This window comes from Pipistrellus hanaki (genome assembly GCF_964339955.1).
Source record: "Pipistrellus hanaki genome assembly, chromosome: X".
NCBI lineage: Eukaryota > Metazoa > Chordata > Mammalia > Chiroptera > Vespertilionidae > Pipistrellus > Pipistrellus hanaki.
Genome location: NC_140524.1, coordinates 5,394,117 through 5,421,279, shown reverse-complemented (window position 1 = coordinate 5,421,279; position 27,163 = coordinate 5,394,117). Strand labels below are relative to the sequence as shown.

Here is a 27,163-nt window from a genome sequence, read left to right as displayed (position 1 = left end):
TACAGGTCTCCTAGGGATTCGCCCAAAACTACTGACAGCAGCGCCCCTCCCCCAGCTCCTAAGTAGTGACCAGAGAGCGGGAGGGCTCCATGGGACATGTACTGAAGCTGTTTGGAATATCCCTGATGGAAGGTGGCTAGCTAATGGGCAGGGAAAATGGCTTCCCTCCAATCCAATCTCATGGGAAAGCAAAACCCTTTGCGGGATCGGATGAGGGCGGGCTGGGTTTGAGGGCAGAGGGACCTCACCAGCCCTTGATTTCTAACACCTGTTTGGCCGTTATCTTTTCGCCTCTCCCTTTGACCCGGAAGTGCTCATCTCTGTCCCTTAATTCTGGACTCTTATTTTCACTTGTCCCCACCCCCGCTGTACCTCTCTTTCCCTGCTTTCAAAAGCTAACTCGTAAGCCTCTCGCCTGCAGGCTAACCAGTCCACTTGGTTCCTTTTCCATCTCGATGTTGGCTTCCTTTCCCTCCTTCTCTGGCTCCATTAAATTCCCCTGTGCCTTCTCCCTGGCATATCCTAATTCTAAGCTGCCCTGGTTAGATCACCTGGCTGCCTGCACCTGCCCGCCTCCCCAAACATCATCTTGCTTCCAAAAAGCCCGAAGGAGCACAGGGGGTGGGTCCTCTCTTGGCGAGGGGAAAGGGAAACCAGTCCAACCAGGAAAGACCGGGTTTGGGTTTGGGAGGCGCGGTGCCAGCCGAAGACCATGCCAATGAAGAACCGGGACGGGAGCGGGCAGCCGGGCCAAGGAGCCGCGGGGTCGGGGCGGGCGGGCGATCCGGGGAGCGGGATCCATGGAGAAGGGGGGCGAGCTGGCCCCCGCGCGATCTCCCCGGCACCACGTGGAATCCGAGTCCCGAGGCTTCAACACCGGGCGATCGGGACCCGACAGGGAAAGCCCCCGCTCCGCCGGCCCTGCCCTCGCCCCGGCTCACCCTGGGGGCCCGGAAGCGGAAGTGACAGACACGGAAGTGGCCCGCTGTTGCCGAGGGGACGGGCCAGGCAGATGCCAACATGGCAGCGGTCGGGTCTGGCTGTTCCTCCGCGGCGGCCGGGCCGGGGGTGGTCTCCGCGGGGGCGCTGGAGCCCGGGACCATGAGTGCGGGTGAGGCGGGGCGGGGGCCGGATCGCGGGGGGATGTCAGGGAGGCGCTTGCCTGAAGCGAGAGGGAGCATCCCCTATGCACCGACCGGAGTGTGCAGCGGGGTGAGGCTGGGCGGGGAGGGGAGCAGGAGCAGACCATCGGGAGGGTGCTGGGGGGCGGGAGGAATCAGCCCCCAGCGGGGCCAGGGGCGTCTCTTCTGCATGGGAGCGGAGGGGCTGTCCGAGGCCAGGGGGCTGTGTCCTCGTGGGGAGGCTAAGGCCCTTCTGAGGGTGTGAGGGGGTCCATGGAGGAGAGACCCCTCCGAGGGCGGGAGAGCGCTTTCTTTCTGGAAGGGACAGGCTCTTCTGGGGGTTGGTTCTTCCCCAGAACGGGAAGGGGCTGTTGTGAGTTGGGTGGGGCAGGTCCTTATGGGATTCAGAGTCCATTTTGGGGATGGAGCAGGCCATCTGTGGGTCCCCTCCCGATGGAGGGTTATATGTTGGAGTGAAGGGGGGGCAGGCCTTCCTCGTGTGGCAGAGAAGGGACGCTCTGAGGGTGCCAGGCTCTCCCTCGCAGCCAGGATTGTTCATTGTGTGAGTGGAACAAGGCCTCGTTCTGGGCTGGAGGTAGAGGAATGCAGTGGTTGGAGGGCTGGGCCGTGGGGAGGGAAGGGACATTTCCTTATAGCGTTCAAGGAACCAGACCATTTCTGGTGAAGTGATCCTTGATTATGTGGGGCTCAATCCTTGGGACAGTGTGGAAATCCTATCTGATTTGTTAGATGATTTGGGGTCCGAAAGAATCTGTTCTCATAGGAGGGAGGGGCTGGAGCGACCATTCAGAGGGTGGGAGAAAGGCTGTCTCTTAGGGAGTGAACCTGCTGTCTACACTGCTCTCCTTCCCTGGATCAGAGAATCATTCTTTTTAAAAATATATATATATTATTAATTTTCCTACAGAGAAGAAAAGAGGGATAGAGAGTTAGAAACGTCGATGAGAGAGAAACATCGATCAGCTGCCTCCTGCACACCCCCCACTGGGGATGTGCCCGCCACCAAGGTACATGCCCTTGAATCAAACCCGGGACCCTTGAGTCCGAAGGCCACAGGCCGATGCTCTATCCACTGAGCCAAACCGGCTAGGGCTATCATTCTTTACATGGAACATCCCCTCATTAAATAGAAGCAACATTCTATAGTAATCTTCAGTTAGCTCATCCATAAAATGGGAATTCTTATAGCTCCTTCAGAGTTCAGAGCACCATTGGGGTCTGTTGTAATCCATATAAATCCCTTAGCCCCTGATAGGCACACAGCAGGCACTCAATAAATGTGGAGAGTTAGTTGACAATGTAGTTGCTAGATGGGAGAGAGTTGCTTCTCACTCAGGGGAAGCGGGGTGTCCAGGGCCTGCCCTGGCCATTTCCTAACACCCCCAGAAGGGTTCTGGGAATGGGCCCGGCTCGCTTCTACCTTTCTGGATCTTCTTCCTGTGGCCCTCATCGGGTTAGGATGAGGCAGAGGGAGGAGAAAGCAGTGGTGGGCAGGAGGATCCTGGTTGAAAGGGGGGAAGAGAGGGTGGTGGTAGGGCTTTGCCCCTAGCAGCCTCTGGCACCGTCTTCACCTTTGCTCCTTCCGTTCCCCACAGCTCACCGGCGCCTCAAATACATATCCCTGGCCGTGCTGGTGGTCCAGAACGCCTCCCTCATCCTCAGCATCCGCTACACCCGCACGCTGCCTGGAGACCGCTTCTTTGCCACCACCGCAGTGGTCATGGCCGAGGTGCTCAAAGGTCTCACCTGCCTGCTGCTACTCTTCGCACAGAAGAGGGGTATGAGCCATGGAGGGGGTTGTCCTGGAGTCATCCGGGAGGATTCTGCGTGTGGGTGTGTGTATGTGTGTGTGTAGATCTACACCCACATGGAAGGTTTGCTGGGGTGATATCTCTGAGTCTGTAGAACTGCCTGGAAAGTGTGTAAGTGCAGCCAAGCTGCCTTGTTCCTCCAGCTATGAGTAGTCCCTTTTAAAAAATATATATTTTACTAATTTTTTACAGAGAGGAAGGGAGAGAGAGTTAGAAACATCCATGAGAGAGAAACATTGATTAGTTGCCTCCTGCACACTCCCCACTAGGGATGTGCCCACAACCAAGGTAAGTGCCCTTGACCTGAATCGAACCTGGAAGCTTTCAGTCTGCAGGCCGATGCTCTATTCACTGAGCCAACCCGGTTTCGGCTTCTTTCACTTTTTCTTATGAGGAGCTTCAAACACATGATCAGAGAGAATGATGAAATAGGAAAATATCCATGTACCCATCACCCAAATTCAACAATTATCAACTGATAGCCACTCTGACATTAAACAGTGTCAGTGAGCCCTAGCCGGTTTGGCTCAGTGGATAGAGAGCATCGGCCCTCGGATTGAAGGGTCCCAGGTTTGATTCCGGTCAAGGGCATGTACCTCAGTTGCAGGCTCCATCCCCGGGAGGCAACCAATCAATGTGTCTCCCTCACATTGATGTTTCTCTGTCTCTCCCTCTCCCTTCCACTCTCTCTAAAAATCAATGAGACAATATCCTCAGGTGAGGGTCAATAAAAAAACAAAACAAAAAAACAACCAGCGTCAATGATTATCCCCTCACTGCCAATCTATATGTCTGCCTACCTATGCCCTCACCTTATTATATTGAACTACAGTAACTCCTCACTTAACGTCATCAGTAGGTTCAGCGACTTTAAATGAAATAATGTATAATGAAACCAGTTTTACCACAGGCTAATAGATAGAAATGAGTTAAATTCATAGGCACTTCAATAGTTATAACACAATAACAAAGAAAACTTAGTTGAGGGCCTGCCCTATGTCCCACATGAAGTATTTTTTTTTTAAATATGCTTTTTGTTGATTTCAGAGAGGAAGGGAGGGAGAGATAGAAACATCAGTGATGAGAGAGAATCATGGATCGGCTGCCTCCTGCATGCCCCACACTGGGGCTCGAACCCACAACCCAGGCATGTGCCCTTGACTGGAATCAAACCCGGAACCCTTCAGTCCACAGGCTGATGCTCTATCCACTGAGCCAAACCAGCTAGGGCGTCATAAACATTTTTTTTAATATATTTTATTGATTTTGTACAGAGAGGAAGGGAGAGAGATAGAGAGAAACGTCGATGAGAGAGAGTCATCGATCAGCTGCCTTTTGCACACCCCCTACTGGGGATATGCCCGCAACCAAGGTACATGCCCTTGACCGGAATCGAACCCGGGACCCTTCAGTCCCCAAGCCGATGCTCTATCCATTGAGCCAAACCGGTCTCGGCATAAACATTTTATTTTTTTATTTTTATTTTTTAAAATATATTTTATTGATTTTACACAGAGAGGAATTGAGAGGGACAGAGAGTTAGAAACATCGATGAGAGAGAAACACCAACCAGCTGCCTCCTGCACATCCCCTACTGGGGATGTGCCCGCAACCAAGGTACATGCCCTTGACCGGAATCGAACCTGGGACCGGCATAAACATTTTAAAAAATGTATTTGAGTCAGGTTTTTTTGTTGAATTTATTGGGGTGACATTGGTTAATAAAATTATATAGGTTTAAGGGGTACAGCAATTCTGTATTACATCATCTGTATATTGTCTATTCACCACCCCAAGTCAAGTCTCTTTCCATCACCATTTTCCCCCCTTTACCATCTCCAACCTCTCCCCACCCCACCCCTTTCTCTCTGGTAATCACCATACTATTGTTTGTTTAGACAGTGTTTTTATTTGTTTGTTTGTTTTTTATTAATCCTTCACCCTTTTCACCCAGCTGCCCACCACCCTCCCCTCTGACAGCTGTCAGTCTGTTTTCTGTAGGAGTGTTTGAGTCAAGTTTACATCAAGATCAGTGACTTGTACTTGGTTAATGTCTTCTGAGTTGGTTAAGCTCTAGATTTCCCTCCAATTCTCTCTCTCTCTCTCTCTCTCTCTCTCTCTCTCTCTCTCTCTCTCTCTCTCTCTCATTAATTTGTTGAAGAAACCAGGTCATTTGTCTTGTAGACTTCAGGTAACCTAGATTTTGCTGACTGCCTCGCAGTAGTTCTGTCCTCTGTATTTCACATGTTCTTCTGTCCTCTGTGATTCCTATAAGGCAGCTTTACCTCCTCATTTACACACCCCTGAAGGCCTGCTGCTTTCCAATGTTGTCAAGTCATTGCTCTCTAAAGGCCTTGCACGTGGCTCTGCCCTCAGCACTTACATCGAACAAGCCCTTCTTACGCACTTCTTTAGCTCCGGGGCCCTAGGGGACAGCAGTTTAGGGGCCTCCCTGCGCTGCTCTTGATTGATTCTCAGACACTTTCTAGCAAACTCTGCGTGGCGGGCTTTGCTGTGGCCGTGGAGGTGGAGTGTCAGAAGCACAGACTCGCACCTTCCCCTCAGGGGCTGGTCCGTTAGATGGGGAGAAACAAATAGCTGCAGTCTCAGGCCTAGGCTCCCATCTCTTACCTCAGTTTCACACACACACCCCACTTTTCTTTTAAATATATTTTATTGATTTTTTTACAGAGAGGAAGGAAGAGGGATAGAGAGTTAGAAACATCGATGAGAGAGAAACATCGATCAGCTGCCTCCTGTACCTCCCCCCTCACTGGAGATGTGCCCACAACCAAGATACATGCCCTTGACCAGAATTGAACCTGGGACCCTTCAGTTCATGGGCCAACGCTCTATCCACTGAGCAACACTGGTTACGGCTTCCCCACTTTTCTTTTCTCTGAACTTGGTGGTAAAGCTGGGCCTGACCTGATGTGGGGCTATTGACATATTGGTGTGTTTTTCTTTTTCTCATGTGGTGGGACTAGGAATGTGCTTGATTGTGGTGTGTGGGTTGTGTTATACGAAGTATACAGTATTTTGACCACGTGACCTTGCTAACACCTGGAAATTTTTTTTTTAATATATTACAGAGGAAGAGAGAGGGATAGAGAGTTAGAAACATCGATGAGAGAGAATCATCGACCAGCTGCCTCCTGCACACCCCCTACCGGGATGTGCCCGCAACCAAGGAACATGCCCTTGACCGGAATCGAACCTGGGACCTTTCAGTCCGCAGGCCGACGCTCTATCCACTGAGCCAAACCGGTTTCGGCAACACCTGGAAATTTTCCAACACCCAAACACCTGGGCCCAGGAAATGTGGGAAAAGGGTGAGACATTGATAATCACTCCTGGGGTTAATGCCATGGAAGGCAAGGATGGAATGGGAGTGAGCACCGCCAGGTCCCGTGAAGATCTTATGTAGAGGCTGGTTTTCCCTGCGGAGTGCCACTGAGCTGCAAAAACAGTGGGACGAGCTTCGCAAAGGCCTTGTTATATAGGAAAATATTCCTACTGACTGATTGGCGCAGTCCCAACCACACTTTCCTGCTTAACAGTCAAGCGTGCATATTTCCATGTGTCCGGGGTAGCTGCTTGGTGTGTGTAGGGCCGACAGAAAGATGCAGCCAAGTGGGAGACCAGTAAGCTGACCCCTGGGCAGCTTGCAGGCCAGTTAGGAGCTAGGGTAAGCCCACTAGTGGATTGTCAAATCATCCCTGTTTGGTAAACAGCCTTCCACTTCTGCTTCCCACTACCCTACTTAATGCTGATGAGTTCACTGTGCACATGTGTGCACATGTGTACACATGTGTACGGAGCACTTGCCCGGAGTGGGGCTTTGCGCCAGGGAGGTAGGCTTAGGAGGAGGGAGGTATGGCCTGGGTTTCTCAGACACAGCGTTACGGCCAGCGGTAATGGACCGCTGTGTTTATCCAACCAAGTATCCGAACGGCCGCCTGGGCACGTGCTTCTTCTGTGGGGGAACTGAGAGCACAGACTCAGTCTAGTCCTCGGGGAGGCGGGGTCAAGGGGAGACACGGGACCAGGCCTAGTCCCAGCGCGCAGAGGGTCCCTGCCTTCGGTAGTCGGTGCTAAAAGGCTCTCCTCCACCTGCCAAGGTAACGTGAAGCATCTGCTCCTCTTCCTCCACGAGGCTGTCCTGGTGCAGTACGTGGACACGTTCAAGCTTGCCGTGCCCTCTCTCATCTACACCCTGCAGAATAACCTCCAGTACGTGGCCATCTCCAACCTGCCAGCTGCCACCTTCCAGGTGAGCCCCAAGCCCGCATGGCTCAGAAGAACTGGCTGGGTGGGGTGGGGTGAGGGTGGGGCTGCAGGAAGCTGGATCTCTTATCACCTTTGGAATATCCGGGCCACTCCCTTCACTTCTGTTTCCTCCTCCCTGGGATGCTGGGATGTTTAGAAGGTGTAGCACCCAGCCCGGAAAAGCCCTCGGTTGGTGAGAGAGAAGCTTCTGGCTGTTTTTCAGGAAATGGTTCAGGAGCCTGGATTCAGGGGCCAGGCCTTCCGGGTTCAAATCCCAGCTCGTTTTTCTAGCTGTGTGATGTGTGGCATTGGGTGGGTCCCTTAAAATCCCCAGTCCTTAGCTTGCCCATCTTTATTTTTTGAATACCCGTTTTTATTGGTTTCAGAGAGGAAGAGAGAGGGAAAGACAGAAACATCAATGATGAGAGAGAATCATTGATCGGCTGCCTCCTGCATGCCCCCTAACTGGGAATCGAGCCTGCAACCCGGGCATGTGCCCTCCCGGAATGGAACCTGGGACCCTTCCGTCCGCAGGATGATGCTCTATCCACTGAGCCACACTGGCTAGGGCAGTTTCCTCATCTTTACATTAGACATTGCAGTAGCACGCACTTCATACATGAGGATTGAATGAATGAATTCACATGAAGTGCTTACACCCACACCCGGCACATGATGTACTAATATTGTGTGGCGGACTCGTTTGTATTGACAGGTATTGCTCAAGACCTCCCTCAGCATGCTGTCTACCATTCATTCATTCACTCCTTTCTGTGTGAGGCGTGTGACGCACGCCAGCCGTACCTGACAGCAGGTGTCAGGGCTCAGACCGGGCAGGCGCTTTCTCCCTCATTACCCAGCCAGGAAACGGAGCTGGGGTGCGGGCCGGGGTGTGGCCGGGGACTTATTGCGCAGTCAGCCTCCTGTGTACCTTCTGGGAGGGACCTCGGAGCCATTGAGCTGTAACTGTCCCCCGTGTACACACGTGGGGGGGCGGGGCCGGCAGTAGCCCTCAGCACCTCCATATGCCACTCGCAGGTCACGTACCAGCTCAAGATCCTCACCACCGCCGTGTTCTCCGTGCTCATGCTGAACCGCAGCCTCTCCCGGCTGCAGTGGGTCTCCCTGCTGCTCCTCTTCACCGGCGTGGCCATCGTGCAAGCCCAGCAAGCCGGCGGCGGGGGCCCGCGGCCGCTGGACCAGAACCCCGGGGTGGGCCTGGCAGCCGTCGTGGCCTCCTGCCTGTCCTCGGGCTTCGCGGGGGTGTACTTCGAGAAGATCCTCAAGGGCAGCTCGGGCTCCGTGTGGCTGCGCAACCTGCAGCTGGGCCTCTTCGGCACGCTGCTGGGCCTGCTGGGGCTGTGGTGGGCCGAGGGCGCGGCCGTGGCCCATCGGGGCTTCTTCTTCGGCTACACGCCCGCCGTCTGGGGCGTGGTGCTCAACCAGGCCTTCGGCGGGCTGCTGGTGGCCGTGGTCGTCAAGTACGCCGACAACATCCTCAAGGGCTTCGCCACCTCCCTGTCCATCGTGCTGTCCACCGTGGCCTCCATCCGCCTCTTTGGCTTCCACGTGGACCCGCTGTTCGCCCTGGGCGCCGGGCTGGTCATCGGCGCCGTCTACCTCTACAGCCTCCCCCGAGGGGCCGCCAAAGCCATAGCCCCCGCCGCCGCCTTGGCCTCTGGGCCCTGCACCCACCAGCAGCCTCCGGGGCAGCCGCCGCCGCCGCTGTCTGCCCACCGCGGAGACCCCAGCACGGAGCCCTTTCTGCCCAAGTCAGTGCTGGTGAAGTGAGCCAGGGAGGGGGAGGGAGGTGGGAGTGGGGCATCCTGCAAGACCCCAGGTCACCCCCGGGGCCTGGCCCCTCGGGGGTGTGAGGTCTCTTATCCCGGGTCCTTGAGACTCTGGGAGGGGCTCGGGGCTGGGCGGGCATTCCATGAAGCCTTCCTAGTCTGCTGACCCCCCCCCTCCCATGGAGGGGTGTTTAGAGCCACCTCCCTGTCCCGGCCTAACCCCTCGGAGGGCCAGGTTGGGGAGGGTGTTGTCATGTAAGGTCTTTTTATCCGCCTCCCTCCTTCAGCCAGAAATGTCCCGTCTCATGCCTGGGAGGGTCGCTTCCAGGCGTCCCTCTACCTTTGTAAGGACAAATTGGACAAAAACCCTACAGCCCTTTAATAATGACTGATGCCTGCCCGTGGCGGCTCCTTTCCCTTAACGCCAGGCCTGCTCTCCTGCACCGCCAACCTGGATCCTGTTAGCAGCTCTTTCTGCAGCCCTGACACCGAGACCCCCTGGGAGAGGTTGGGGGCGAGCTGAGGTCTTGCATCAGCCTGGTCCAGAAATTGGGACTTCGTGGTTTTTTTAGTGGTTTGGGGATTGGTGTAATCAGATCATCGATGATCCAGGGTCTGGGCAAAGCAGGGAGGGAGGTCCCTGAAGGGACTGAATCGAAGGAAGACGGTCCATTGCCAGATGCAGGGTTCTTTTCGGAGAGAACAAAATAAAGCTGCCAACCATCCTCCTGGCTACCCCACTGGCTGAATGAGGCAGCCTTCACTCATGGGTGTGTGTCGGGGTGTGTGTGTGTCTTCAAGTTGCTGAAACATGGAACTTGCCCCATGCGCTCCTCAAAGCTTATTAACCCCTTAACTGTCTCCCGGGTATGTGTGTGTGTGTATGTATGTACGTATGTGTGCGGGGGTGTGTCTGTGCCCATGCACACGCTTGGGAGATGCCTGGGCTCTTTGCTATGTGTAAATAGGGCCGTTGGACCTTTATTTTTGATTAACTTGTTCTGATTTTTTTTTTGTTTTCTAAGGAACTGTAATGAACCAATGTCAGGATACCTAATGCCAAATAAAGATGTTGTATTTATTTAGTCCACGTGTAGCTTTCTGACCCAGGGGACCTGCTCTCTCTACACATGGGCTCTGTTACTAACCGCAGAATGACCCGCCTCATTGCTGCCACCCTCGCTTGCTCGGGATGTCTGCCTGCCAGCCCACCCCAGCTTTCTGTTTTTCTTTCCTCCCCGTTCCCACCACAGGTTGCTCACCAAGGTGAAGGGTTCGTAGCTGCTGGGACTGAAGACACTGGCCTGGCTTCGTCCTCCCTTCTTGCCCTGGCACAGCCAGGACCAAACTATGATCAGTATTAGGGCTGGGGGGAGTCGGGACACTGATGGCCCCTGTCCCCGCTGCCCCCACCCCCACACAGGGCTGATACACCTAAACTGTCTGATAAGGAGGGTCCAGCTAGGAACCACCTCAGCCTCTAGTCCCTGCTGTCCCCATATGCCCGTGCCACGCCCACAGTATTTCTTAGGAGAGTTTTTGCAAATAAACTGTTTTGCATCAAACATTTCATTCACTCACTCCTAATGCCTTGGCAGGGCCAGACCAAAGGATTTCACGGCTCTTATATGGCCCGAGGGCCAGACGTTCCCCACCCCTGATAGAAGCTACACTGTTACCCAAGCCTATTCGGCTTCAGAGTTTAGGTAGGGATTTATCCACATCCTTTCGGTTCCTGAGCTCCAGGAGTACACTGTAGCTAGCACACTACCAAAGTCGCTTTGGATAAAATGAGTTTGGGTTGGGAAGCCTCAAAATCGCAAAAGAAGGAAAGCACACCAGCCTGGTGGGTTGGAGCCACGGAAAGCTTTTATTAAAAAAACCACGAGGGTTCGGTTCATTCCTGGGGCTGCGGCTTGGTTCGGGAAGCCTCGGCGTTGGCCCGGAGCACAGCCCCTGGGGACGGGTAGGGACGCTGCTGGAACAGGGGCCCGGCAGCCGTCGTGTCTGCCCCCGTCTTCGCCTCGTTCCGCTTGGGGAGTCCGGTAGACCAGGTGCCCCTGGGGGTGATGAGATGGTCAAGCCAGGCGGGTGGGAGTGTGGGAGGTGGCAGGCAACCCCCTCCTCCCAAATAACCGGTGAGTCAGGGAGGGGGATGGGGAGGCAGAAAGGAAGTGTGGGGAATCCATGTCACTTACCGGGGTGCATCGGAGTATGCGCTGGGGTCCATTGGGTCTAACTCCTCATCCTTCCGGCTTGACGCTGTGGAAGGAGGTGGCAGAACAAGGTCTTCAATGGGGGCACAAAGGACCTCTGGTCACTGAGCTTCCCCCATTGCAAGAACAGATGAAGTCCCAGCTGCCATGGCTGCAGCGCCTTTCCCCACCCCATCCCCCGATTCGGGCAACTTGCATAACGGGAAGTGAGGGCTTCTGTACCCCTGTGCCTGCAGCCTTCCCCAGGCCCAGCCCTGCTCAGCTTACCCTTCTTGCTCTTGGGATAGGGAGCCAGCTCTTCCCGGCGATGGTGGCGCCGTTCTTTGGCCTCTTCTCTGTCCGCCTTGTCGTACCCACGGTCACGGTCACGGTCCCGTTCCCGGTCACGATCCCGGTCACGGTCCCTGTCCCGATCCCTGTCCCGGTCCCTGTCCCGCTCTCTCTCTCTCTCCACCTTTTCATAGCCACGTTCTCGGTCTCTGTCAGACTTCTCGTGGCCCCTCTCAGACTTCTCGTGGCTCCTTTCAGACTTCTCGTGGCCGCGGTCCGACTTCTCGTGGCTCCGCTCCGACTTCTCATGGCTCCGCTCCGACTTCTCCTCAGCAGCATCTGGGGACACAAAAGCCTTGAGGTGACCTTCTTCCTGTGCTGGCCCTGGCCAGATTGCCACATGCACCTGTCCATATCAGTCTATAGTCCCAAGACTTGAAGACTCAAAACCAAAGTAGGGAGGAGGACTGGGATAAGAGAACATTCTTGGAAGAATTATAGGGCATTTAGGCCCAACCAGTGTGGTTCAGTGGTCAAGCATCGATCTATGAGCCAGAAGGTCACAATTCAATTCTGAATCAGGACACATGCCCAGGCTGTAGCCTTGATCTGCAGTGGGGAGCATGCAGGAGGCAGCCGATCAATGATTCTCTTTCATCATTGTTGTTTCTATCTCTCTCTCCATCTCTCTTCCTCTCTGACATCACTAAAATAATCAGAACCCAGGAGGTGATTCCTTTGCCAATCTCTCTGACACCTGGGGCTGTGTTGGCCTGTCTCCCCTGTCCCTCCTGAACCCACTAGCATTCAGGGAGCCCTTTCTGAGAAATTCTGGAAGTGCTTGAGACACCCTGGGGCCCACCAACTCACCCGGATTGCTGTTCCTGGGCTTCTTAGCCGCTTTGGTAACGACGGAGTTGGAGTCGTGGGGGGAGAGCCAGGAGACCAGGTCCGTGTCCACATTCCAGTAGTAAGGGAGCCCGCTGCAGGGCGGTGGGAAGGGGGAAGAAGTGTCAGCATAGATGCCCTCCCCTTGTAGCCTCCGCTGCTTCCCAATCTCTACCTACACCTACCCCATGTCAGGACCCTCCAGACCCCTTCCCTTCTGTCCCCCATCTCCCCAAGGCCAAGGGCAGCACAGGAGGGGCAAAGTCAGACGTTATCTTCCCCACCCCCCCGAAGGTCCCCAGGCTTACCAGGACGGGTCAAACACCTTGTACCAGCTGGGTGGCAGGCCCTCCAAGCGAGTGGCCTCATAGTCCACGGGATCATCATCGTAGTCCTCAGCAATAATCTCTTCCTCTGGTTCTGCCAGAACAGGCAGAGGAGGAGAGCAGTAAGTATCGGGGCTCCTCCTCCTACAGTGTGGGCCTGGAGAGACGCTCACATTCACACGGACACATGTGCGTGTGCCAGATCGCCCCGGCCACGGCACTCACAACCCAAGTCCTAGCATCTACATAGCGAACCTGGAGCTCTCTTTCCCGCCGGCGCCTTTCCCGTCCCCTCCCCTTTCCCCCAGGGGCATTCATCACGCACGGCCATCACCTTCCACACTCCCAAGCTCCAAGGACCCTTCCTGCGTCCATTGCCTCAATCAATTACGTCTACCGCTATGGTTTTTCCAAATAAACGTTCTCTTAAAGAGTTTGAAAACAATAAACAAACAAATAAAAAATTAATAAATAAATAGAGAACTTACCAAAACATGTACGTACCTAAATCTGTCCTGTTCCTGGGTTCAGATAAGACGGGGGTGGGGAACCTTTTTCCTACCAAGGGCCATTTGGATATTTATAACATCATTCACGGGCCACACAAAATTATCAACTTAAAAATTAGCTTGCTATATTTGGTCAAACATTTCATTAACTCACACCTAATGCTTCGCAGGGCCAGACCAAAGGATTTCACGGCTCTTATATGGCCCGCGGGCCAGACGTTCCCCACCCCTGACAGAAGATACACTGTTACCCAAGCCTCTGGCTTCAGAGTTTAGGTAGGGATTTATCCACATCCTTTCGGTTCCTGAGCTCCAGTGAATACACTGTAGCACACTACCAAAATCCACTTGGATAAAATGAGTTTAAACAGCAACAAGTTTCTCTAAAAATGTCCAAATGTATTCCGCTCCCAAGCTTGGGAAGTGGAGGATTTCTGACATTTTTAGCAGCAAGAATTTAAGGGATTTATTCAAATACTGCTCTGAGTCCATTCAGTTTCCCGAGGCCTGATGTTTATTCAGCTAACATCAGTAGAATAAAAAAAGGTCTATTAGGCCCTCAGTAGGCCTGTCATGGACTTCAGTTGTGGATATAATAATTAAATGTGTATTTCAGCAATAGCATAGTGCCTGTCGCTGGAGGTCAGCTATGATCATCAGTATTGTTAATAAGGTATATACCATCAGAAAAAAAATTTTCTGCACAGGGCCTGGCACCGAACAGAGTTAACATAATGTGTATCCAAGCACTTAGTACACCCAAAACACATATTCATATGGTGAGCAATAACCAATATACCACCAGCGTAGTGCCTGGTACCACAGTAGGTCTGAAAAAATATTATTATGGTAAAACACAAAGGATCAGCATCTTGCCACTGTCCTTTAGGTACAGGACACTGCTATCCTATTACTCTGTAACCACTTCCATGGATGCACTGAATCCGGCATACAGTAGGCCCAAATAGGTATCAGGATGAAATGCCTATCTTGCCCGGTTCCCACCCCCACCCCAACCTTGGCACCTAGTAGGAATGGGTGTCAGGAATCCGTATTGTTAACAAAAAAATGCCTGCCACCCCGCTGCCTAATGCACAGTAGGCCCAACGTAGCATACAAGGGGATAGTATCAACAACAAAGTAAGTGCCTGTCAAGCCGGGCACATGGTAGGGCCATGGGCACTGAGCGTTCTTACCGGGGTCGAGATGCTTGAGGATGCCTCTCTTCGCCAAGCGGGTCTGCAGAGCAACGGGCAGCGGCATAGCGATCCGCAGGCAGATCTGGGGATGGATGGACAAACTAAAAACCAGCTCCCAAGAAAAGATGAATCGATGCAATAAGCATGCACCCCCCGCCCCACTGTGTGCTCATCTGGACCCCCCACACCTCACCAGTAGCTGGGCAGACGAAACTGAGCTCAAAGGTGGAAGAGAAAGGTTACAATATTACCAAAACTCTCAGCAGCCCTCCCTTGCAGGCCCCGTGCTCCAGAATCCAGTTCCTCTCCTAGGCCCAGGGCCCGCCCATCGCCGCAGGGGTCGAACGCGCCTCCCCCGCGCCTCAGAAATGGTCTCACCTTACGTCCCCCACTGACTGCCGGGTGGGCGGAACCAAAGAGCTCGGATGGAGGTGCACAGGGGTGCACCGCCTCCGGCTTCCAAGTGTGCACGTCCCTCGACGCTACCAATGGAGCCGCGCGGGTAGTGGCAAGCTGTCGGACCGTCGGCGTCAAGGTGGTCGCCGCTGGAGTGTCCGGGATCACGCGACTGTCTCCTCCCAAAGCGCAGAGCCAGACCGTCTCTCCCCAAGGCTGGAAATGAACGGGGCGAAGCTCAGGCTGCGGAAAAAAAAAAAATGACACATCCGGGCAGCCAATGAGAGCGCGCCGCTTGCCTGACGTAGGACGTAGCCACCCAGCTGCGGCCCCGGGATTGGTGGGAGCCCGGGCGGCTGTGCGCGTTTCCCGAGGGGGCGTGGCAAGCCGGGGCTCAGCGGGACTCAGCTGGCGCCATGGAGGAGTACGCTCGGGAGCCCTGGTACGGCGACGGCCACAGGCCTCGGGGCTGTTCCTGCGACCCCGCGCCCCGCTGCGGGAGGCGGGCGGGGGAGGCGGGCACGGGCCCCACGGCGCCGCGGCCCAGACCCCGGAGACGCCTCGCCGTCTCTTCTCGTCCCCCCACTGCGTCCCTCGCACTCGGGTTCCGTTAAGAGGGGCCCCCGCGGTCCCGGAGGAGGTGCGGTTCAGGACGAACCAGTCCTCCGACGCCGTGTCTCTTAGAACGGAGACGCTGCTCGAACCCTTCCCCGCCAGGGTGGCGCGGGGTTGCGTGGAAATCCCCTAGCTACCACGCGTGTTCCCCCCCGGGTTGCTGTGGGGAGTGGGGCGGGGCCTAGCTGAGCCTATTGTGAGCGAGGAGGTGGCGCTGGACACCCCCCCCCCCCCGCTCTTGGTTTTTCCAGTTGTGCCAGGTTAAGAGGGGGGGGGGGAGCGGGCCTCGGAGAAGGGCGACAACACTAGCCAGTTAATGACACTACTAGCCCGTTAACACTTCTATAGCGTCTCTTCAAAGGGGCCAACTGTTAGTGCATAATCAGTTCACTTCATCCTTGACAGTAAAGCGGTTGGCTGATTCCTTAGCTGCAAAAGGAGGGGGCAGAGAGGGCAAAGCACTATTCTTTTATTATTATTATTATTATTCTTAAATGGGAGGGAGAAATAATCTTATTATCTGAAATGTCACTTCCCATTCAAAGGACTGGTTTCTCCCAGCAGGAAAGAGTCCTTGAGGCATGGCGTGGGGGGGGGGGGCTCACATTAACCCCATCCTCCCCTTGACCCTTGCAGCCCATGGCGAATTGTGGATGATTGCGGCGGAGCCTTCACCATGGGAGTCATCGGTGGCGGAGTCTTCCAGGCCATCAAGGGCTTCCGCAATGCCCCTGTCGTGAGTCAGTTACATGCACCAGCTCATTCTGCTGCCTGCTTGCCTCCCATGTGCCAGGCCTGACTCCAGAGTCGGGGGTTTTGGGGGTACTGCAAACATGGCCTCATTCCCTCACCCCAACCCAACTGTAGCACCTACCTCTGTGAAGGGCCGCGCTGTGACAATGGGCACCGCTGTCGACGTAAGAAGGTGCAAAGCTGTAGGAAGATTTTATAAAGGTTCATTAGAGCTGATTTGAGCCCTATAAGGGCATGGCTGGAAGCAAAGTCTCAATAGGATTGAGAAAAATGCTTCCCATAATGACAGTTTGGGTTTCTGGTTTTGTAGATTTGGAATTAAGGAGGGAACAGAGAGAGGATTACCTGAACTTGGGAGAAAGTAAAGCCGGGACATCTATGATTGGATTATAAGATAAGATTATGTGATCTCTGAGGGGTTTAAAAAATGCGCAGAAACAATGGACAGAGCTTGCTTACGGCAAGGATAACCTTTTTACTAGGGAAGTTACAGGCCTGAGACAAGACTACCCCCATGACCTCTAGCTATCATTTATGATCAGATCACCCTGTGAGATTATTACAGAGCCCATTTTTCACCCACATCACCAAATTCTGTGTCTGCTGAGCCAGGCAGATTTTACCTAGAGGCAGATTCTGGGTCACAAAACTGGCTAGAGGGAAGTGACAAGAGTTTAGCTGGCAGATGGAAGACAACCTTGAATTTAAGAAAATGTTTTTACCCCTAGCCGATTTGGCTCAGTGAATAGAGCGTCGGCATGCAGACTGGAGGGTCCCGGGTTCGATTCCAGTCAAGGGCACATGCCTGGGTTGTGGGCTTGATCTCCAGTGGGGGGGGGGGATGCAGGAGGCAGCCGATCAATGATTCTCTCTCATCATTGATGTTTCTCTCTCTTGCTCTCCATTCCTCTCTGAAATCAATAAAAATATATTTTTAAAATGTTTTGAATTTATAAAAAATTCTGTCCCTTTCTCTGACACCCCCTCCTGGAGATCTAATCACATGTCATACTTTGCCATCCATTTGCCAAGATCGCTGCAGTGTATGTGTCTCCCCATCCCCTCAGCTCCTTTAACTCCTGGATCTTTACCCAGGTTTCTCCCACTCATCCTCAGGAGTCTCCGCACAGATGCCCTTCCTTAAAGCGGTCTTTTCTTACCTTCAGCTGCTGTCATCTCTCTATCCTGTTTCCTCTAGGATGCATATTGCTGTTGAAGCTGACTTGCTTACCTGTTCGCTTGCTCAGGGTCTGTCTCATGAGAATGTGAGCTGTGAGAGGGAAGGGACCAGGCTGCTCTATTGCTGCATACAGCATGGTGCCTGGCCCAGGTGCTCAGAAATCGTGAACTGGATAGATGGATGAGAACTTCTCAGCCCAGCTTTGATACTTCTGTTGTGCCCGGCTGGTGTGGCTCAGTGGTTGAGCATCAATCTACAAACCAGGAGGTCGCGGTTCCATTCCCAGTCAGGGCACATGCCTGGGTTGCAGGCTTGATCTCCAGTGGGGGTGTGCAGGAGGCAGCCAGTTCATGATTCACTCTCATCCTTGGTTTTTCTCCCTCTCCCTTCCTCTCTGAAATCAACAAAAATAGCTTTTTAAAAGAGAACACTTGTGTTGGGGTGCTCCCCAGCCCCCTAGTTCTTAGCTGCCTCTCCACATCTCTACCACTGAATCCCCTTCTCTGAAAAGCCATAAACCCTGTCTGCCAGCGGCCTCAGGCCTGCTCTGATTCTCATCTCACTTTCCCCAGGGGATTCGGCACCGGCTGAGAGGTAGTGCCAATGCCGTGAGGATCCGAGCCCCTCAGATTGGAGGTGAGAGGCCCGGGGACACGGGCGGTGGTGGCAGAGTTGGCGGTGGTGGCTGCTTTGGGTCTAGTCCTCCAGTTGGAGGTCCGCACGTGAGCCCCAACTCTGCCCGGGACTGCCCGGGAGAGTGACGTGTCCCTGCAGTCTAATGTGGGTGAGTTCTGGAGTGTAAGTGTAGGTCCTGGTTCTTTCCTGGTGTGTGGCCTTGGGATAGTGGCTCAGCCTCAGCCTCATCTGTGACATGGGGATGACAAGTGCAGTGACCACCCCCGTCATTTTGTCATGTATGTAACTTACATAGCATTTACCGAGTGCCAGCTGCTCTGCTAAGCACTTCAATACTATTAACTAATTTAAAATGTTAGCAGTCAAATAAGCCACAGTACCTAGATCAGGACCCAGGACACAGTAAGGCCTCAGTGAACGTTTTACCTACCAGATGGTTAACTGGCTTTTCTAACCTGTTTCCTTCTCACTAAAACCAAGAGCAGAATTCCCATTCTACGTGGTGGCTTATGGAGATCACAGTTGTTTGTTTAAAGCCACATAGAAGGTAAATGAGCTTATAAACTTGTCACCTCCCCGTGAAGGAGAGGGAGTGTCGATTACAATTAGAGAGATGTGGGGGGTATCCCCTAGGCCAGTGGTCGGCAAACTCATCAGTCAGCAGAGCCAAATAGCAACAGTACAAGGATTGAAATTTCTTTTCAGAGCCAAATGTTTTAAACTTAAACTATATAGGTAGCTACATTGTTATTAACTTAATCAGGGCACTCCTAAGCTGGCCTTTGCTAAAAACTCAAGGGGCCAAAGAGCCATATATGGCTTGTGAGCCGCAGTTTGCCTACCACTGCCCTAAGACTGGTTCTCAACCTTCCTAATGCCGCGACCCTTTAATACAGCTCCTCATGTTGTGGTGACCCCCGGCCATAAAATTATTTTTGTTGCTACTTCGTATCTGTCATTTTGCTACTTTTATGAATCATAAGTAGCTGATATGCAGGATGTATTTTCATTGTTACAAATTGAACATAAAGCATAGTGATTAATCACAAAAACCATAGGTAATTATATATTGTGAAATATTTATTTCTAATTACAAATAAATGAAATTTTGTCTTGAAGCATGGTGTAGCATGGATAACAGTCTTAATATAACAACAGTATGCCGGGACCGGTTTAGCTCAATGGATAGAGCGTCGGCTTGGGGACTGAAGGGTTCGATTCTGGTCAAGGGCATGTACCTTGGTTGTGGGCATATCCCCAGTAGGGGGTGTGCAAGAGGCAACTGATCAATGACTCTCTCTCATCGATGTTTCTAACTCTCTATCTCTCTCCCTTCCTCTCTGTACAAAATCAATAAAATATATTTAAAAAAAAAAATATATATATATATATATATATATATATATAACAACAGTAGATGACATTGCTACCCTTTCCGATGGTCTTAGGCGACCCCTAGGAGTGCTGTCTGTCTGCACCTGGGCTTGTCTCCCTTTCTTTGCGGGGCATTCAGCCTTGGAAGTCGGTCCCTGAGCCGTGGACTCTGGGGAACGCTGATCGGGCCTCTATCCCCTCGCAGGTAGCTTCGCGGTGTGGGGGGGCCTGTTCTCCACCATCGACTGTGGCCTGGTGCGCCTGCGGGGCAAGGAGGACCCCTGGAACTCCATCACCAGCGGCGCGCTGACTGGCGCGGTGCTGGCTGCCCGCAGTGAGTGCCCCAGCCCGGCCCGGCTCCTGCCCCTTCCGCCCTGTTCTGCCAGCGCTCACCTCTCTCCCTGCCTCCCTCCTCCTCCAGGCGGCCCCTTGGCCATGGTGGGCTCAGCAATGATGGGGGGCATCCTGTTGGCCCTCATTGAGGGCGTTGGTATCCTCCTCACTCGCTACACTGCCCAGCAGTTCCGCAACGGTGAGCGCCCAGTGGAGCGGGTCGGGGAGGTGGGTAGTGCTCTGTCTAGCCTCCTCCGTTCACCTCCTCTGGATTCTCCCCTCTCCAGCACCCCCGTTCCTGGAGGACCCCAGCCAGCTGCCTTCCAAGGAGGGGGCCCCGGCCTCGGGCTATCACGGCTACCACTGAGGAAGTGACCGCCTCACCACCATCACGGGAGCTCCTCTTCGTTCTCCTCCCCGACGATCTACCTCGAAGGGAGGGCTGGCTCCCCGTTGGCCCTGGGACCCTCCAGAGAGGGCCTCTCCTCTCTGTTCCCTTGTCCCAGGGCGGGGTGGGGCACCCCAGCTGCCCCTCTCGCCGGGCACCCCAGCCCCACCCCATACATGTAACAAGCCCTTACCCCAGACTCTTCCTGTTCGCCCTGATGAGTATTTAAAGCCAGTCGTGAAATGCCTGTGTGTGTGCTCACTGCGCCTCTTCAGGGACACAAGCCCTGGGTTGTGGAGTCCCACAGAGTGGGCCTCAGTGGTGTCTGGAGGATGAATGAGCAGGAGGGGGGATGAATGGAGATGGTAATAGGTACATGAGTAAGCATGTGTGGGAGCCAAGGGATGAATCATGTACGTAGAGGAATAGGCTTGGGGAAGAAGTGAGGAAACAAGGGTTGCTGGCGTGGTGGGGGGGTCTGACCCCTCCCTCCCAGGCCCCATTGCCAAGTCTGGGAAATCTGACCCCACGGTGAACCCTGGCGTTCTGGACACCAGTCACCCCATTGGTGTGAGAACAATCCCCCTCAATATGGCAGCACCGTGGACCTGGCTTCCTTAAGAAGGCGCCCTGCCTCAGTCTCCTCTGAGGCACCGTAGATACTTCTGCTCTGCGAGGCTCAGTGCTGTCAGTATCTTTCTCCCAGTTTTTATTTTCTTTTTAAAAATATATATTTATTGATTTTTTTTTTACAGAGAGGAAGGGAGAGAGAGAGAAACATCAATGAGAGAGAAACATCAACCAGCTGCCTTCTACACACCCCCTACTGGGGATGTGCCCGCAACCAAGGCACATGCCCTTGACCGGAATCGAACCTGGGACCCTCCAGTCCGCAGTCTGACCCTCTATCCACTAAACCGGTCTCTGTCCCAGTATTTTTTTTTTTTAAGGGGAACCACAAAATAATCTGAAGTGAGCTTTCATTTTGGGCCGGGGGGTTATGGGAAAAATTTTCTGAATGGACATCAGCTCCAAAAGCTGTCTCTTCCGTGTAAAGCCCTGCGTGGTGATGCAGGCATTGTCTCTGCTGGGGTGCCAGTGCTGCTGTGCAAACGGCCTCACGGGCCACATAAAAGCTGGCCCTTTTGTGCAAGCCACGGCAGAGGTAGGAATGCCCTCTGACACCGCTGTGCACTCCCTGAGGTGCAGTGCTGAGTCCCGGGCCCCCACGGGCCGCAGGGACTTGGCCCCTCAGTGGCACAACTGCAACCCTGCCCGCTTGGTCTGCTCAGAGCCCGCCGCCCAGGGAGGACCCGGGAGAGCGGGATGATGGCGGGCACTGCCCGCAGCTCTGGGCCTCAGTAGGGCCCCAGCCTCCAGCTCCCAGCCGCACAGTCCGGCCCAGGCTGGCCCAGACTGCTGCCTTGTATTTCTGGGCCACTTCCTTTGTTCCTGCCCCTCTGAGTACCTGGGCCCCCCCCTTCCTTGGCTCAGGTCAAACACCCCCCCCCCCTGTATTTCCAGATCCCGCCCTGATCATATCAAGCACCGTCCCATTAGCTCTTGGGGGGCCTTTGCTTTCTAGGAATCCTCAGGTTCCACCTCCTCCCCAAAGCTGCTGTGGTCCCCACAGCCCCTGTGTCTTCAGGCACCACCCCTTCCTGTCCAACCCCGCCCTGGAAGGTTCCTACTGGCCCTCCTGTGTATCAGCCCAGCCTCCCGAGGCCCTCACCACTGCGCCGCCCTGTCCCCTCCCAGTGGGCCCCGCCCCACAGCCCCTTAGATCTGCAGCCTGCCTGCCCTCAGCCTAGACCCCTGCGTCTTCAGGCCCCGCCCCTCAGGTGCCCCCAAAGCCCAGCCGCCCACCCTTAGGCCCCGGAGCGGTGGAGCGGCTCCTTGGTCCACTGGCTGGAGGGGGGAGACCAGCCCGGGCTAGAGCCCACCCTACAGGCGGACAGCGGGTGAGATGGAGAGTGGCATCGGGCTGGGGGGGGGGGGGGCTAGTCCCGGGTGTCACCGGCTCCTAGTCGGGTCTGGGGCCGACCCAGCCCTCAGACCCCGACCCCCTGACCAGATAGGTGGCTCACTTCCCTTCCCAAAAGAAGGAGATGGGCTGCGGGCACCCCGGCCAGTAGGCGCGCCCCGGCTCCAGCTCCCTCGCTCGGTGCCGGGCCCAGGTGAGCCCCCTGATGAAGGCCGCGGTCCTGATGTGGGTGCAGATCGTGGGCGCCCTCCGCAGGGGCGGGTGAGACCGCTCACAGGTCATTTCTGACTTGGACAGGACCTCAGCGGGTTTGCCTGTAACGGGAAGCCATGCCCCTCTCCCTACAGTAGGGGTGTCGAACTCAATCAGAGAAGGGGCCAAAATCTAAAATCCAGCCTAAATCGCGGGCCGAATGGTTTACTGAGCAGTCATAAACTGACAATGTCATAAACTGACAGCGGAGTGCAGTGATGACAGCGCGGTGCGGGCCACATTGCAAGGCCTGGTGGGCTGGATTTGGCCCGCGGGCCTTGTGTTTGACACATGTGCCCTACAGCATTCCGGATAACCGCAATCACCAGCGAGGAGTGCCCAGCACAGCTGGAGGCTCCTTCCTGGTATTGCCCGCTGAGATCGGCCACACTGGCCGCCAAGGAGGACGGCCTCCTGTGGGCCTCTGACCCTCTGCCAAATAACACCTCTTCCTCTTCTCCCCGCATTGCTGCCGTCCTGGAAGACATTACCCCACAGATGGAAGGGTTCCGCCCCAACATCCACATGGTGTCCACATGGATTTTGACCAAAAGGGCTTCCTACAGGGATTCCAGAGCCAGCCGTCCACACACAACAACAGCTCAGTCACACACACAACAGCCCTGCGTGCAGCCACTCCGGCTACTTCCCCAGCTTTAGGGCAAAACCAAGGTGCCATGGCCAATGGGGTTCAGGGTGGGGAAAGCATTCTCAAGATCGGCTTCCATGCCAAAACCAGAGCATCAGCCTGCGGACTGAAGGGTCCCAGGTTCGATTCCAGTCAAGGGCATGTACCTTGGTTGCGGGCACATCTCCAATAGGAGGTGTGCAGGAGGCAGCTGGTTGATGTTCCTCTCTCATCAATAGTTCGACTCTATCCCTCTCCCTTCCTCTCTGTAAAAAATCAATAAAATATGTATTTTAAAAAAATATATGGGCTTCCTAAATGACAAGATGGAGAAGCAGCGGGAGCGCTACATGACCTCCTATGACCTTGTGCTGGAGAAGGAGGAGACGCTGGACGTGGTCAACATGCTGCACCAGGGGCACTGGATGGAGATGGGGCTCCTGAGTGCGCAGGCGCAGGGCCTGTCTGCGGGCGGAGACGCGGAGGGGAGCTCCGTGGGGGCTGCTCTGCTGTGAGCCTGGTGTGTACAGAGGGCAGCTGGGGATTGTGGTCCCCACTCCAAGCACAATGCTCACTTCTGAGGTGACAGAGAAACTTGACTGTGTTCCCCTCATTATAATACGTGGAAAGCAACTTACCCACAGCTACACTGCCTGAAAGAGACAAGGCTGGGCTTCACATCCTTACTTATTGTGCTTATCGAGTTTCAGAGATGTCATTTGCCACGTAATCTCCAGGACCACACATTATCAGTCATTACGGGTGTCATTGGAAGGTTTCCTCAGGCCATCGCCACAATTTCTTAGCCTCCTTAAAGTGATAACTTCAAGGACAGAGTTCAATCTTTATTTGAGAGAGAGAGAAAGAGAGAGAGAGCATCAATTTGTTCTTCCACTTATTTATGCATTTGTTGGTTGCTTCCTGCATGTGCCCTGACGTGGCATCAAACCCACAACCTTGGGGAATGGGACAATACTCTACCAGTGGTCAGCAAACTCATTAGTCAACAGAGCCAAATATCAACAGTAAAATGATTGAAATTTCTTCGGGGAGCCAAAGTTTTTAAACTTACACTTCTTCTAACGCCACTTCTTCAACATAGACTCGCCCAGGCCGTGGTATTTTGTGGAAGAGCCACATTCAAGGGGCCAAAGAGCCGCAGTTTGCCAACCACAGCTCTAACCAACTGAGCTACCTGAACCGGCCCAGGGACAAATGTGTCTTAATTGAGGTCAAGTCAGCAACAATTCTGGGCATTCACAAAGGGCTCTGCGTTCAAACTCAAGACAAAGTTTCTCACCTGAACATCTCACCAAATCAGATGGTATGAACTAGATCAGATGGCAAACCGCGGCTCTGTTGACTAATGAGTTTGCCCACCACTGAACTAGATGATACAGAATGTAAGCTCTCCCTTGACAGCCCAGAGAGGGGGCATCGCCTTTCCTCAGATTTGTTTAGTTAATTATTAAGACTCTTATAAGACTGGGCTCTGACATTTTATTTAGGGAGCTTTAGAAAGAAAACATAGGCCCGTGAAGCTAAAATTTTAAAAATATTTTTTATTGAGTCCAGAGAGGAAGGGAGAAGGAGAGAGAGAGAAACATCAATGATGAGAGAGAATCATTGATCGGCTGTCTCCTGCACACTTCCTACTAGGGATTGAGCCTGCAACCCAGGAATGTGCCCTTGGCCAGAATTGAACCCGAGACCCTTCAGTCTGCAGGCTGACGCTCTATCCACTGAGCAAAACTGGCTAGGGCAGAATGAGGAAAACGTATTTATTTATTTATTTATTTATTTACTTATTTATTTAAGATTTCTTTATCAATTAAGGTACCACATATTTGTCCTCATCCCCCCATTCCCATCCCAAACAATTCCCCACAAATGCCTTCACCCCCCCTGTTGTCCGTGACCACAGGTTAGGCTCATATGCATGCACACAAGTCCTTTGGTTGATCTCTTCCCCTTTCCCCCCCCCCCCACCTCCCCTCAGAGGTCCGACAGTCTGATCGATGCCTCCTTGTCTCTGGGTCTGTTCTTGTTCATCAGTCTATGTTGTTCACCATTTCCCCCAGATGTGTGAGATCATGTGCTACTGGAAATACACTTATAAGAACCAAAAATGAGACAAGCCATAATGATTATGCCGAGAGGCAAATGAATCAGTCTGTAGTGAGTTTGTTTCTGGGCCATCGGTTCTTTTGAGACCCAATTTCTATGTCAAACAGTTCCTTATGTGCACATGTCAGCAATGAAATTTCAGTTCTGCATGGTGGACAAATGGTGGTGATGCAGGTCTGACCCTCTCTGGTTTGGTCCTGGGCAACCTGCAGTGATACACAGCTGCTGACTGCTATTATGGCAAGGTGTCATCAGCAACTTCCATCTCTGGACTGCTTCTCCTCTGTCTTCATGGCTGGAGCAGTCCTGTCAATTCCTCTCTGTTTCAGGAATCCACATGGTCTCGGAGTTGTTTTCTGAAAATATACAAACATATTCTCAACCAAAAGTTAATAAAGGAATCTTTTCTATAAATTTGACTTGTGATCCTTTTTCTTTTTTTGCCCAAACGATTTTCCTTTGGCTTGCTTTGACACCATGTATGTTTTATATGGGTGTCTTGCTATTAGCATTACAAATGAAAGTTAATTTTCTAAAGTAAAAATTTTCTAGATGTAATTTACTTACATGATATTCTTCTACTATCCCCCCTTTTTAATTTAAATATTAAGAGGCTTTTGGAAATTTTATAATGTAGTCTTGATAGCTTTTAAATTTTTTTTTACAAAAGCAGAAGCCCAAATGGCTAATAAAGTATGAAAATATACTTATAGTAGCCCTAGCTGGTTTGGCTCAGTGGATAGAGCGTCAGCCTGCGGACTGAAGGGTCCTGGGTTGGATTCTGGCCAAGGGCACGTGTCTGGGTTGCAGGCTTGATCCCCAGGAGGGGGTGTGCTAGAGGCAGCCAATCAATGATTCCCTCTCATCATTGATGTTTCTATCTCTCCTTCTCCCTTCCTCTCTGAAATCAATAAATATATTTTTTAAAAGAAAATATACTTATAGTAAACCAGGGAGCTGTGTATTAAGACAAAATTATTATTTCATATTAATCAGATGGCAAAAAAATTAAATCTCATAACACCAAGTATTGCTAAGGAATTCTAGAAACAAGGTGTCTCACAGCTTATGAGAGTATAAATGGGGACAACAATTATTTTTGAAAACTATTTGGCAGTATCTACTAGAGCTGCATATATACACACTTATTACCCAATGATACCATCTCTAGGTGTATATACCTAACAGAAATGTTCAAAGCTTATCCAAAGACACATACAAGTTTGTTTATAGAGCAATGTGCTGGAGTCAAGTCTCCGTGGATTTCTCACTCCCTGCGTGGTCCAGGCCTTCTGAGCGAAGGGCATGTTTGAAAAGCAGTTTTGAAAGTGAGAGATAGTGTATCTCTCCGGAGAGATGGAGAGACAAGTTTGGAAAATCAACCTAGACATGCCCCTCCCACATCCACAAGCAGGAGTTGTTTATGCTCCAGATGACTGCTAATCTCCATCCAGGTGTTTCCGAAGCTTCACAACAGCTCAGTCTCCTCAGCATGGCGGACCCGGAGAGCATTATGCTAAGCCACCTAAGCCGGTCAGAGAAAGCAGACAAAGACAAACATCACGTAATCTCACTCATATGCGGGATCCAGTGAGAAAAATAAACTGACAAACAAAATAGGTCCGGAGGCAGGGACACAAGAAACTGAATAACAGGTCTCAGCGGGGGAGGAGGGGACAGGAAGAGATTAAGCAAAGAACATATATGCATATATGCATAGCCCAGGGATAGAGACAAATAGAATGGGGGACGGCCTGGGGTGGGGTGGGGGTGGGGCGCAAGGGGTGGAAAGGGAAAAAATAGGGGGTGTCTGTAACACTGTCAACAATAAAATAAAATAAAATAAAATAAAATAAAATAAAATAAAATAAAAATGCTCAGTCCCCTAATTTCAGGCTGCTCTCCTGCAGTGTGCCCCATGGCAGGGGTGGGCAAACATCTGGCCACCTGCAGACTGGGGCAGGAGGAACTGCTCTGACTGCTGCCTTTTGCTGTGAATAGTAAATAGGCTATTTTTCTGATACACAGGTCTTGCGTGTGTGTGTGTGTGTGTGTGTGTGTGTGTGTGTGAAACTGC

At 52.9% G+C, this 27,163-nt stretch overlaps 3 protein-coding genes across 8 annotated transcripts; 2 read left to right on the top strand and 1 right to left on the bottom strand.

The window, feature by feature from the left end:
• Positions 1 to 984: 984 nt before the first annotated feature.
• SLC35A2 (solute carrier family 35 member A2) lies at positions 985 to 10,574 on the top strand. Of its 4 annotated transcripts, none has more exons than XM_084869986.1 (5): positions 985 to 1,111; positions 2,738 to 2,920; positions 7,075 to 7,226; positions 8,261 to 8,994; positions 10,266 to 10,574. In XM_084869986.1, the coding sequence occupies exons 1-5, from the start codon at positions 1,021 to 1,023 to the stop codon at positions 10,291 to 10,293; spliced, it is 1,188 nt and encodes a 395-aa protein (XP_084726112.1). In that variant the 5' UTR covers positions 985 to 1,020; the 3' UTR covers positions 10,294 to 10,574. The 4 variants fall into 4 exon arrangements, with proteins under 4 accessions (XP_084726112.1, XP_084726115.1, XP_084726114.1 ...); XM_084869989.1 differs by having other exon boundaries at positions 8,851 to 8,994; positions 10,266 to 10,441; XM_084869988.1 differs by lacking the exon at positions 10,266 to 10,574 and adding an exon at positions 10,038 to 10,113.
• Positions 10,575 to 10,859: 285 nt separating this feature from the next.
• PQBP1 (polyglutamine binding protein 1) lies at positions 10,860 to 14,930 on the bottom strand. Of its 3 annotated transcripts, none has more exons than XM_084869992.1 (8): positions 14,799 to 14,930; positions 14,418 to 14,502; positions 13,217 to 13,270; positions 12,695 to 12,806; positions 12,369 to 12,481; positions 11,496 to 11,837; positions 11,211 to 11,274; positions 10,860 to 11,072 (listed from the first exon to the last, which is right to left on the bottom strand). In XM_084869992.1, the coding sequence occupies exons 2-8, from the start codon at positions 14,482 to 14,484 to the stop codon at positions 10,910 to 10,912; spliced, it is 915 nt and encodes a 304-aa protein (XP_084726118.1). In that variant the 5' UTR covers positions 14,485 to 14,502; positions 14,799 to 14,930; the 3' UTR covers positions 10,860 to 10,909. The 3 variants fall into 3 exon arrangements, with proteins under 3 accessions (XP_084726118.1, XP_084726117.1, XP_084726116.1); XM_084869991.1 differs by lacking the exon at positions 14,799 to 14,930 and adding an exon at positions 14,672 to 14,780; XM_084869990.1 differs by lacking the exon at positions 14,799 to 14,930 and adding an exon at positions 14,614 to 14,751.
• A 123-nt stretch (positions 14,931 to 15,053) lies between these two features.
• On the top strand, positions 15,054 to 20,342 carry TIMM17B (translocase of inner mitochondrial membrane 17B). The gene is made up of 6 exons (XM_084869993.1): positions 15,054 to 15,258; positions 16,068 to 16,167; positions 17,937 to 18,000; positions 19,580 to 19,708; positions 19,796 to 19,906; positions 19,995 to 20,342. Exons 1-6 carry the CDS (start codon positions 15,233 to 15,235, stop codon positions 20,072 to 20,074), a joined length of 510 nt encoding a protein of 169 aa, XP_084726119.1. The 5' UTR covers positions 15,054 to 15,232; the 3' UTR covers positions 20,075 to 20,342.
• The last annotated feature ends 6,821 nt before the right edge of the window (positions 20,343 to 27,163 follow it).